The following is a 13,630-nucleotide window of genomic DNA, read 5'->3' as shown; positions in this document are numbered from 1 at the left end:
GTATGAAGTCCAAACTTAATACAGAGACAAAGTAGCTGATTGTGAGGACATGCAAGGAAAGTGGTCTCATTTGGCCTCCAGGGGTGCTGTAATAGACAAATTGAGCATCTCAGCAACTCTTTGGTATATGAAGTCCAGGGACGTGGTAGCTGATTCTGAGAATGCACAAGGACATTGGTGTAATTTGCACCTAGGGGCACTATAACAAAGTAAATTAGCTCTTTTCTCAGCCATTCTTTATCCAATTGCAATCAAACTTGCTGTGAGTGCTTGCTCATGCCATGGCAACTCCATTCCTGCTATAGCGTACTGCTTGGCCCCCACATTGCTGCTTGCAGCTATATTTTGTTATTCTTTTAATATTTGTCATTTCTTATACATATTTAGTCGGCTCTTCCACGTGACAGAACAACTCTATATCAGTTAGGGATGTCACGCATGAAACAATGCTGCAGAAACACGAAAACACGACTTTGAGTTTAGTAGGCCATCATTTCAGTTCCTGTTTATCTATTGCACGATGGGTAATAATTTAAAGGAATCTAGTTGCAGTCTTGTAAATAGTGACCCTGCAAGATCCCTAGTCATTGCAAAATCATAGTCTGCGACTTAAAACTCTACTACTTGTCTTTAGATGTGAGAGGGTCTGAGACTGTAGTCTTTCAAAAATCTTTTCCAAAACTTTGCAAATCTTTCCAAAGTCTGTCAGTGTAAGGAGGGCTTTAAGTGTGTGATTAGATAAATAGGCACTGGCAGATGCAATAGGTAAATAGATAACTTTGCGTGTTAGCACAAGCAGTACAGTGGGCAGTGCTTCGACTTGGCCAGCTTCCCTCGCGGTCCGCGCGCGGGATCACGCGACTTTAATTTGTATTTTTCCAGTGATGCAACGACGCTGCAACAACCCAAACAACCGGCAGATCTCAGGTCTCAAGTGAGCAGGGTGTCTCGTAAAAAGAAATGGAGCCTGGAAAACCCTACACAGACTTCACTACAGACTTTAGCAGACTGGTTTAGAAATAATTTAATAGCCAGAAATATGCCTGCCCTGCCCTAATAAAGAAATATTTGGTTAACTGCGAGTGAATCCCGTTTGCAGCCATAGAAGAAACGCAGGACAAATTAAACATTCCCGTTTTCTCCGAGTGCAACGATGATAGACAGACATCATTTGGACAAAATATAGAGCATATTAACCTCCGTTGCTCAGCCAAATGCCTTCCTGTTACGTCCTGTTATCACGGAGTTACATGCGATAAACGATTTTTGATGGTCACAAGTTTACTTCATTAGGGACTGTTCGTTATTTATTTAAGGGGCTACCGGGGGAGTTTGGGAAGTATTAGTGAAAAAAGACGTGACCCTCCCTTGCCAGCAAGAAATTTTTCTATGACCCTCCAAAGTGATTATGAAAAAACGCATGACCCTCCCCTTCAATTTATTGATGCCTTCTGTAGGCTACTGGGTCAATTTGAGAGCTTGCATGCTACCACTCCTTTCTTAAAATGCCTTGAAAAGGCTGTCGTTTGCACAATTTCATAAATAATCACCGGGACCGAAACATAGCCTACCTGTCAACTTTTTCCGGGTTTATCACGTACTGTATTTTAACTTTTTTCCCCATCTTAGGAGGAGCTGCAGGGCCGTCGCAAGGGGGTGCGAGGCCCTGTGCAAACTTGACAGGTGCGAGGCCCTTTTCACCCTGTTCTTGCATGAAATCATGCGATAGCCTATTGACGGTGCACTTTAATAGGCTAAAGGCTACACCAGCTTGTCTTTAAGAGGGGAAATGTTATAGCCTATAACATTAGCTGAGTCACATATTTGTCCATAAGCGAGTGGTGAGAGTGGTGCTGAAAGCGTGAACGTCACGCCAGATGCGTGAGAGTTGGCAACCCTGGTGAGGATCTAAGCTGGACACACCATAATGGTGTGGTCACAAAGACAGCTAGACAGCAGCTCTTCTTTCTGCCCCGTCTGTGGAAATTTGGTATGGACTACAAAATACTGACCAACTTTTACCGCTGTACTGACTGGTGGCATAACAACATGGTATGGTAACACCAAAGATGGGAAGTAACGAAGTACAAATACTTCGTTACTGTACTCAAGTAGATTTTTCAGATATTTTTACTTTACTTTACTATTTATTTTTGAGGCGACTTTTTACTTTTACTCCTTACATTTTAACACGAATATCGGTACTTTCTACTCCTTACATTTTACAAAACTAACTCGTTATTTTAGTTTCAAATAAGTTCAGTACCGTTATTATTTTTCGCGTCATCAATAGCGGATGGGAATAGGCGTTTCACTTGACGCACCACTACAAGATGACTTGACAGATTTGGGTGGCATTCATTCGCGGCAAATCATTGCAGCTTGATGGCAGTATCGTTAACATTAGCACATAGTAGTAATGCCCTCCTCCTCTCCTCGCCTTTGGTGCTTCCCTAACTTCTAGCTGCAGTGTAGTTTATATCCTTAGCAATATGCAGCATTTTGGTCTTGAACAGGGATATAGTGGAGGCTAAACGCAAGTAAACATTTACCCACCTCTGAAATTTCAGAAATAGTTTATTCACCTCTCAAAAGAGTTTATTCACCAATTACAAATGTTAACATTTAAAAATCACACTGTATTATCCACAATAACAATATGTACACTCATCAACACTCTATGAACCACTTAATGCCACTTGTATTGTTATAAACATTGGACAATAACCTCCACCATCATCAAACATGTTCTGAATTCCTTTTTCTAAAAATCTGAAGACCGGGGTACACGAAACTTGGTGGGCATGTAGCCCCACATGGATAGCATGGAACCATCGTTTTTCGTTTTGATCTGTAGCCCCCCCGCTAGACTGGACCCCCCGAAAGGAGGGTAGGGCAGACACAGTTTTCTGTGAATATCTCGAGAACCGTAGGGTTTAGGAGGACCACCTTTTTTTTTGTATGTTGATCTTAAGGGGCCATGTCAACCCATTCCATAACTCATTTCATGTATAGCGCCACCTAGTTAAAAACAAAAAAGTGAAAATAAGGTGATTTAATCACAATATCTCTGGCTGACATGGTCAAAACTGCACGAAATTGAAAGTGTAGAATCATTATGACACCCTCCGAATGCATGACTTTCGTTCATGGGGGGCCATACAATAAATTAATTTATGTGTACATTTAGTGACCGTACACCAACAGAGTTTTCTGTGAATATATTGAGAACCGTAGGGGCTAGGATGACCCATTTTTTGCATATGTTTGCCTCCAGGGGTCATGTTAACCCATTCCATATGCAAACATGTGCATAAACAGATACACACGCACACACATACATTCACAGTAATCATACGTATGACACATACTCATACAGTAGACATATGTACGCATGCATGCACATGCACACACACAGGCACATACCCAGGCAAACACACAAGCACATGCACGCACACACACCCACCCACCCACGCACACACACATAAAAATGCACACGCACACATGCACACAATTCAAGAATTTCTCAGAATTATGAACAGGCAAGATGGGGGTGGGGTTGTATAAATCTATGTGACATCTATGAACTAATCATGTTTTGGTACTTGTTGTCTAGCAGATATCAGTGAGAATTGAGTGTGCATAATGCAATTCAGTGAGACAGTTAGAATCATATATGCCTTTCAGCGTGACTTATTTTTGTGGAAAAAATGTGCTGGACTGGGCGGCGGTCATATTTTGTACCGCTCTGCGGTACATCTAGTTCCATTTTGTGTAGTCTTTCTATATCAGAACCTGACATAGGTTACAATCCAAATATTCTACAAGAAACCTCAGAAATGCATACTTTTATTGTCAGTTTGCATTTTGGGTAACCAAAAGTCCTATTACAAAACGCATGAGCATTCCTTGGCCAATAATGGTCTAAAGTACTCATTTTTTATTCTATATTGATCTACTTTTGCACACAGCTTTGCAAGACCTGGTCCTAATGCTCAGTTGTGTTTCTAAAATCATATCAAGTGACCTAGAGGGCTGAAATGTGGTCTGTTCTGAGATGCTTTTTATCCGGCAGAAAGACACAAAAAATATTCTAGGCTCTGTAACTCTGTGCCAGTGCTTCCTAAGAAACTACAGGATCTTAGCTTTCTAAAGATGTCCAACATTTGATGGTAGGCCAAAAGAACACACTGCCCTCTGAAGTAGGCAGTGCAATGTTGGGGGGGAAAGCCTAGAAATGGCCCAAGAGGTTATGGGAAGATTTAAAAAGAGAGACTGTTGCACTCTAGTAACATTTGTGTGGTCCAGGTACTTTTGCATAAAAAATGGTTGTCATTCACACGACTACTTTTACTTTTATACTTTAAGTACATTTCCAAGCCTGTACTTTGTTACTTTTACTTGAGTAAAGAAATTTAATCAGTACTTCTACTTTTACCAGAGTATTTTTTAACACAAGTATTTGTACTTCTACTTGAGTATGGGAATTGAGTACTCTCTGGGTAACACCACTGCCCAGGATCGAAAATCGCTACAAAGAGTTGTCAGATCAGCACAGCTCATTACAAGGACTGAGTTACCATCCATCCAGGACCTCTACAGCCAGCGCTGCAGAAGAAAGGCCAAGCGTATAGTTTCTGACCCCTGTCATCCCAGCCACTGTCTTTTCACCCTCCTGCCTTCTGGCAGACAATACAAGAGCATAAGGACCCATACCAACAGATACAGGGATAGTTTCTACCCGCAAGTCATCAGGATGCTGAACCATTCTTAGAAATCCCGACAAAATGGCACTCAGTTTTTTTTTTTGGATTTTGTTTTACCCTCTTCCTCCTTCTCTCTCCATCCTATTTTTTATAGTATTTTTTTAATTTATTCTTGAAGTTGAATGGACAACCCTAGTTAGGAGTCCTCTCAACTCCTCAAAGCTGTCCCAGACGCACACCTTACACATATGGGACAATTCGCATATTTGAGCTCATGGTCACAAGCTGTAAGAGCAAATTCTGAATCTGTCTTTTAATTATTCTACCTTTCCGCCTATTCTACAATTTGTACTGTGTGTGTGTCTGTCTTTATGTGTGTGTGTGTGTGTGCGTGTGTGTGTTTTTGTGTGTGCCTGTGTGTGTGTGTGTGTATGTGCATGTGTGTAGCTGATATGGCCCCCAATGAACGGAATTCCACGAATTTTGGCATGCATTCAGAGGGTGTCATAATAATCATCCTACATTTCAAATTAGAGTTTTGAACCTGTCAGTCAAAAATACCTGCAATTACAATGCATCGTTTTTGCCTTTTAATGTTTAGCTAGATGGCACTACACCTCGACTGGATATGGGATATTTGGGGGCCCTGGTGCGGCTGGTGGACGGCAGATCAAAATCAAAATAAAAACAATGGTTCTGTGTCATCCTTGTGGGTCTACATGCCCACCATGTTTCGTGCAGCCCAGTCTTTTAGTGGAGGAGTACATCTGCCGTACTCCTACACTGAGGGACTGGTGACTAAAGTTGGTCGGGAGGAGACCTTGACCTAGAGTCATTATTCTTTTTGTTAGGCGTCTCCACTAATGCATCTTTTTGGGGGGCGGGGCTAGTGTGGTTAATGCTTTCCTGTAATGCTACTCACATTAAAGGGAATCAATGATCTAATACGTCATCATAGCCTGGTGAAATTGGTGTTTGTTTTTGCCTAGTCAAAACTCCCGGCCCAGGGGCCCGTTGCACAAAAGCAGAATTAAGACATCCGGGATAAGTTACTGAGCTGTGCTCAATGAATCCAAAACAAGAGCGTACAGGCTTAATTGGTTGCACAAAGACCAAGCCAGGATGAGCAGACACGGATTCATCAAGCCAGGTGAAACCTATCCTGGATAAGTGCGCGCTCACGGCTCCCTGAAATAGACCCCACCACCGATCACAGATTCACCATGGCAACTAGAGCGGCTTCATTTAGTTCATTGCTTCTTCTGCGGTGTAAACTAGGTAGCGATAGCCTTTTCACAACAGCAACAAACAGCAACACCTCTGTTTAGGAGAATATTGCAACTAGTGTCGCGACCACCACACGCAAAATGGTTACGGCGCTCCTGTGACGTCACATTGTCACATGACAGGTCGGGAATGGCGAGTATATAAAAGTTAATTAATGATCACAAACGTTTAAATAATGACAGTGGGTCTAGTTATATGTGATAACAATGTGTAGTGGGCAGTGGAATAACTATTGGTTTCCGTTTGTGGTGACTGCTGACTGAGATAAGGGATGAGATTAAATAGATCCTGGAATTTAGCCTGGTCCTGAGCAGGCTAACTCCACAGAATAAATCGCCATGGTGATTTATACCATAACATATCCTGCTGCCCCCTATCCGGACCGTGCAACCGGATCACGGATAAATTGAGCCCGGATAACCAAGATTTCCCGGGTTAATCCCTTATCCTAGTTTTGTGCAATGGGCCCCAGGAGCCAAATCTGGGAGTAAGACAGTTTATTTTGGCCCCGATAAGAGATCCACCTGAAAAGTGGTCTGTATAGGTTATTTCACTTTGAGACCCATGAGTAAAGTGTCACCTCAATTGGGTAACATATTACAACGAATGTTTTCTACTGCACACAATTCAAAGATAATTGGTGCTGCCATTTTTCCAGCAGTTCAAACACGGCCAGAGTACAAAAAGAAGTGGTAAAGTACTTAAGCAGTAACAACATCTGTTTTTTTTTTTCATTGGGGTTTTTGGAGCTCAAATACTTATGGCCAGTTGGGCTCTACAAACACTAGGGTCATCCTTTACAATTGACGGTTTTGAGCTCAGGAGATGAGATGAAAGACATGCGCCCTCATCACACAATATGTTCTAACACAGATGTGTCCCCTGCGCCAGCATCATAACAGAGCCCAGACAAGGCATGCATTCAGACAGAGACTGCTATGTTCTCCGACGCCACAGTCACACACAATCAGTGTTAATTTATGTGGTGTTGTTTAAACTTGAACCTTGCGTGAGGACAGAGGACAGACAGTATAGCCAAAACATACTGTTCCATTTCCCTGAGGAGCACATTCCAGTCGTTCAGGCTGGCAAGCGTTACCTCTACCCACTGTTCAGCTGAAATCCAAACAGTTCTTCCCCACTGAATAAGTACTGTACTGTATGTGTGTGTCTTACACCCATATGGTTATGGTAATGGTTATGTGATTTCGAAGATGCTTTTATGGAATGAATAGCTCTCATCTCAACAGATCTATTTAAAAAGAGAGAGAGTGCAGAGTTTTTACATAAGTGTGGTGTGGTGAGGATTCCAATTCTAATTATTTTTAAATACTCATAAATAGCCACAGAGACAACGCCTGACAGAATCTTGAGCACAGCGAAACAGCTTCTGCATGATGTTTGTCATGACCGTAAAAGCATGGAAAAAAACAAACTTACATGGTGTTGGACACGGGTTTGGCACAGACGGAACAACAAACTGGAGCATGAAGAAGAAGAGCAGAAGGACCAGAGCAGAGTGGCACCGAGCCATCGCTGTTCCCTCTCCCTCACACACACACCGTAGACGCAGGAGGGAAAGACGCGCAAGTACGTCCACTTCTCCTAGAGCCGCTGGTTTTAATTCCTGCTCTGAGAGCTCGCTCCTTCTCCTTCTTGACCTTTTCTTGATCTCCCCCCCCCCCCCCCCCTCCTTGTAACTCCTGCTCACACAAGTGGGCACTCTGCTCTTCAGAGTTTGATGTTGAAGCCCGCACAAGTATTTCCTGGGTGTCCAGAATCAGCAGTCTGGTATAAGTGGCTCCTGACTTTCTGCTTCCCTCAGAGTATGCACACGTCTGTCACACCCTACACTCTAAAGAGTTATTTTCCCTCTTCCTGGCTCTCTCCCTTATCCAAAGGTGTGCTTCTTTTCCTCAGTGGTTTTCCAGTCTGCTGCTTGCTTTGCTTAACCAATTAAACTTAACAATTGTGGACTATGATCTCCCTCACTCTTATACACACTCAAACTCTCTTTCTCTGTCACTCATTCTCTCCCTTTTTTATAACCTAGCTGTGGCTCTGTAATGTGGTGGTGGTGTGTGTATGAGTGAGGGTGGGTGCGTCTGTCAGTCCGTGTGGGAGGATACTTCTCACATTTCCTCTCAGACTGTGACGTCACAGCTGGAAGTTATTGAGTAGAGGGTGGAGTCCAAGGAGCAGTGCAGAGAGGTGTGGTCCAGTGGTTCCTCTAAACCAGTGTTTCTTAACTGATGGGTCGGGACCCAAAAGTGGGTCTCGGAACCGTTCTGGGTGGGTCGCGGAGTTTGTTTTAAAAAAGAAGAAATCGCTCATTTAAAATGCTACCTTATCAGATCTAATATTGGACCTTTATTTTGATAGACGTTATTCGTATGTCAGTCATTGCCAAGGACATAGATAGACAATGTTTATGTGACAGGTCATGTTAGACATCATTTTACCGGTAAACACAAGGCTACGGCCCCGAATATTTGAAGTAGGATATGGATTCACTTAAATTTAGGACAAAATAGGACAGAAAGCCCAGTGTGTGGTGTGCAGTGAATTGTTGGCACATGAGAGCATGAAACCATCAAAACTAAAATGTCACATGGAAACCAAGCACCCCTTTCAAAGACAAGCCTGTTGAGTGGCCTATTTTGGAAGGCGACATCAGGAGTTGAAGACAACACCAATGTAATGCCAAAGATCAGCATGGAAAGGCCTACAGGCGCTTTGCGTGTCTTAGCATGTAGCGTAGCGACTTGATGAACATGGGAAATTGTGGGTCCCAAAGCCAGACCAGTTACAGTTTTTCTCAGTCGCTTTGGTGCTTTTCTCAGATCAGAATGAAAATTCTCATAACTATTAGTTCAACCTCCACAACATTTAGTCATTTGTGCACATCATACTAGCAATTTCTCCTTCCTCTGAACAAATTGCAAATGCTTTTGGACATGTATTAGTTGCTTTGTCATGTCAGTCAAAATTAACTATGCTTATGGATGCTGAATAGTCGTTCCCAATAAAACTATAGTCTTCATTTCATTGCTTGAGTCATTAGCTACATACAAAATTGGTGAACTAGTTATCAAATTCTGTCACAATGCTGTAGAATTGCAAAGAGCATACAGTAAAAATGTGAAACGTACATATTCAGTGTCTTGTACTCACTTACTCTCCTAACTACAGCTATTTCTAACTTTACTGTAGTTTTCAAATGGCTGTACAATTACTGTACTGTACTGTATTGAGCATGTTTAGGTAGTATCACCGAGTTCTTACAGTTTTTCTCAGTCGCTTTGGTGCATTTCTCACATTAACATTTGCACAGCAGTTAGTGCATTTCTCAAAACAATTATTGCAAACTGCAAAACCTAGTGGATAACCTGCAAAAGCATGTCACTTGCTCAAAATGGATAGTCCATTCCTCAAAAGCAGAGGCGGACAGAGTACACAGCTTCATTACTTGAGTAAAAGTACAGATACCCTTTGATAAATTTTACTCAAGTACAAGTAAAAGTACAACAGTCAAATGTCTACTTAAGTAAAAGTACTGAAGTACTTGTTTTTAAAAGTACTTGAGTATCAAGAGTACAAGAGTAGCCTACATTTTCTAAATATTGCATTACTACTGCCACAGTGCTTACATTTATGTACAGAAACGTCCGACATGGAGTTATGAAAAATTGTAATGTTAATACCTTGGAGAATGTAAAAGGAATTGAATCAAGTCATTTTCATCTTTTCACCATGTTGCCAGGGATGGGCAGTATTTCTAATACATGTATTTAAAATACGAATTTCAAATACAAAATACTATTTTGTAATTGAAACACTTGAAGTGAAAACTATCATTAACTTGTTCAGAAAATTGAAATAGTCTGGCGAGGTAGGGCCTCAGGTTCCCGGGATGGACCTGCTGCGTCTTCATCCATTGTTTCGTCTATGGCTTCGTCTCTTATCTAAATCTGACCATGGAGTTGACTTTGGCGGAAAGCTGAAGGTGATTGCTGATAGGCTGTCCCAATCAGTGGCGCCTGCACAATCCGATCATGTTTGAGAGGGAAACAACAAATTGAGGGTTTCCGAGATTTTTTTAAGTAATGGGTACTCACGGATGGATAGAAATGTAGTGGAGTAAAGAGTACAATATTTGCCTCTCAAATGTACTTGAGTAAAGTCATGAGTACTCCCCAAAAATGAAATGTAATGTATTGTAAAGTACAGATCCCTCAAAATTGTACTCAAGTAAATGTACTCCGTTACTGTCCGGCTCTGCTCAAAAGCAAGTCTTCATGTCAATGAAACTGCCAGTGTCAACAAAATGAGAAGTCTTGACACCATTGTTTATGAACAAGATAGTCAAATGGCTTTGTCATGTTTTCATTATGACAGTTTATTCTCTCAGTGTTTTCCAATTTTAAAAAAAAGGTCAGAACTCGGTGACACATCCTGAACATGCTCAAGACAGCACTATACACTACTTGTACAGCCATTTGAAAACTACAGTAAAGTTACACATTGCTGTAGTTACAGTAGGGGAGTAAGTGAGTACAAGACACTGAATACGTACGTTTCACATTTTTACTGTATATGCTCTTTGTAATTCTACAGCATTGTGACATAATTTGATAACTAGTTCAACAATGTTGTATGTAATGACATAAGCAATGAAATGAAGACTATTAGTTTCATTGGGAACGACTATTCACCATCCAAATAAAATTCTGCTTAGGGACCCATCAGGGCTTGGCCTGGCTCTGGGTAAGCTCTGGGTACACCTCAATGGCAATGCTAGAAGCTTGCTAAAATGCCAAAATGACTTCTTCCAGCGGACAAAAGAATTATGTAATCTAATGGGATAATGTATTCCACAGTGCCTTGTTGGACACACCAGTGGACAAATTAGTCCTACATAATGGAAAACTAATGCAATAATAGCCTGATGCAATACAAATGAGAACTGGGGTTGGGCCTTTAATTGTTGATCACATAACTTAAGTTTTCAATGACGGAAATTTCAAGCTGATCTCTTCCAGCTCTCATTACGGGCCACAGGGCGTGATCTCAAATGGTATGTCGGTGGAGATCGCCCTTGCTCAAAATGCTATGATCAAGATCAACATGGTGGCAAACACTTACAGCTACAAAGAGCAGAGAGACTGAGTCGACGGCGCTTGTTGACATAGATAGACCATCACTCAATTAATGCTCCATTTCAGGTGCCAGGCTGTCAGCTTTCACTGCTTGGGAGTCAGATGCTATTATGTATTGTCCACTCTGTCTGTGTCAGCAGGTAACACTGTGTAACACTAGCTATCTAGCTATTCACCACTGAAAAGCACTATTATTGATATTACTGTAACAAAGGGGTGTGTATACGCCCCCTGTATTTTAAGGAAGAACATTTATTTATTTATTTATTTACAATACATTATTCATTCACAAAGAAAAATGGTGGCCTTAAAGGTTGGATTTTTCCTCATTTTTTAATTAAGGCATTAAGATAAATTTCAAAAATATGTTTTATTCCTCTTTTTAGTTAGTTAGTAACTGTATTTTGTTTTTAAAATGCATCTTGGATGATCTAATCTTACTACTTGTTACCACATGTTTACAATACATATCATTCTGCTCAGGACACATTCATTTGGAACTCTGAGCATCCAAGAATGGATTAGTAGTGTTTATACTACAAAAGACATATGGTCAAATGCCTCTCAGACCACCTCGGTAAGTGGCAAGCACATTTAAAAAAAAATGTAAACTGGGTCTGCATGAGTAAAGTGTGGGTCCCTTTCCCATCTGCCTCTGTCTATCATATCACAACACCTTTTGCTGGCACTGGCAGCATTCCTTTGGTGTAGAGGGTTCAACTTACAGTGGAAAAAAGAACCTGACGACTGAAATCATGATGGAAGGAAATAGAATGTAGTCAAAAAGCATGATAGAAATTATAAAAATGTTTACATTGCTTTGCTCTTTGATATTCGCAAATATTGGTATTGGTTGGTCTCTCTCTCTCTTTATCTCTTTTATAGACATCTGTACACACACACACACACACACACACACACACACACACACAGAGAGAAACAAAAAAATATCATATTACAATCTCCCCAAATGTCTCCCCTCCTTTGAATACTAGTACAGCCATAGACTTTCTAATGAGGAGATAGAGCACTCAAAAACACATGGGGTTACTTCGTAAAGACAATATGGTAGTTGTCTACACACATCCCGCCCCTTCCATGGCTAAAAGTTAATGTGAATACATTCTGCCAATCAGGTGTTATGATCTCACCGCTGGAGCAAGGTTGGTATCGTGAATTCTAATGGTCTCTCTCACGAATCCTCATTCTCCTGGTCTTTCCCAAAATTGTAGTCATAAGAACAAAACACTTGTAGAAAAAAGTACACCTGGTTAGGAAAGGAAGTAGTTGGCTAAACACTGTTGTTGGTCATCTTCTGAGTCTACAGATGGACCTACATGGACTCATTACAATTTGCATACCGTCCAGAGGTGGGTGTGGAGAATGGCTTAACCTGTCTTTAAAGGACCAGTATGTAGAAAAATGATGGAAAAAAAACTGTAACCATTCCAAAAATGATCACCAGATGTTGTCAAAGAGTAAGGAAACACGATGAATTGAAGTAATGGCTTATTTGACAACATTACTCTAACCCGTAAAACCCCGTAAAACCCATGAAAAAAAATGAGTTAAGGCCTATTCACACCAAGAACATAACCATAACGACAAAAGCGTTCACACTGAACAACGATAAACAAAGTCTCTCCTTGTGTTAATGAATGTGACGGTTAAAATTCAATGGGTTTTGATTGGCTATTAGCTTTTTATCGTTCTGAAAATCGCTCTGAAAGTGATCCCCAACGATATCGTTCTTCATGTCGTTATAGTTTATGTGTGAACGTCGTCATTCATATTAACGAGAACGATATTTATTTATAGCTATCGTTATCGTTATCGTTCTTAGTGTGAATGGACCTTTACGGGGCAGAATCTCTTGGAATTTTCGTTTATGTTTTGAACGATTAATTCTAGAATAGCGTATTAATAATGGGCTATCGCGTCCTCCTATTTGGGTTGCCAAATTAGCAAAGGCCAACTGTCAACAGCTGTCAGTTGTAGTCATGAACGCCTAGGAGAGGCAGGCAAATTTCAAAAATTAAAACAAGAAACAAATTAAGTGGACATCGGAGGAGCTTCCTGAGATGGTGACGTCTTCGTCAAACGAAGAATATCAAGTCTGACGCAGAGCTGGTCATATTTCTCCACAACAGGTAGGGCCTAGCCTAGGCTAAACTTCATCTGCATCGCTAACTTCAGTTATATGTTATGTTGGTTAGAGAGGTATTTTTTGTTTTCACTGTTTCCGTAATGCAGTGGTCCCCAAACTACGGCCCGCCATTGACATGGCTGTAATTTTCAGTCATGTCAATACAATGTTTATACATTGCTTCCTGTGGAACACAGAATTAATTTTAAAATTCTGCTTTTTGTCTACAAAACTTTAAATGGCTTAGCACCCCAATGTATCTGTGATCTTTTAAATCCCTACTGTCCTCCTAGATTTCTTTGATCATCTTCCCAGTGTCTTCTTTGTGTTCC

The 13,630-nt window shown here is 41.0% G+C and overlaps 1 protein-coding gene across 1 annotated transcript in view; it reads right to left on the bottom strand.

Annotated features, from left to right (window-relative positions):
• The window catches only part of LOC143133136 (proteinase-activated receptor 4), a 32,148-nt gene extending 24,469 nt beyond the window's left edge, over positions 1-7,679 (bottom strand). The window contains exon 1 of the mRNA XM_076292907.1: positions 7,434-7,679. Coding sequence (XP_076149022.1) covers positions 7,434-7,527 — 94 coding nt within the window. The 5' untranslated portion in view covers positions 7,528-7,679. The remainder of the gene's footprint in view (positions 1-7,433) is intronic.
• Positions 7,680-13,630: the final 5,951 nt, after the last annotated feature.

The sequence above is a fragment of the Alosa pseudoharengus genome, unplaced genomic scaffold (assembly GCF_046254945.1).
Source record: "Alosa pseudoharengus isolate Yale_2024_CS ecotype anadromous, Long Island Sound unplaced genomic scaffold, YU_APseudo_1.1 YU_APseudo_1.1_scf_19, whole genome shotgun sequence".
NCBI classification, from domain to species: Eukaryota; Metazoa; Chordata; class Actinopteri; order Clupeiformes; family Clupeidae; genus Alosa; species Alosa pseudoharengus.
Note: the sequence above shows the minus strand (reverse complement) of the source record. Positions and strands in the feature narration are given on the sequence as shown.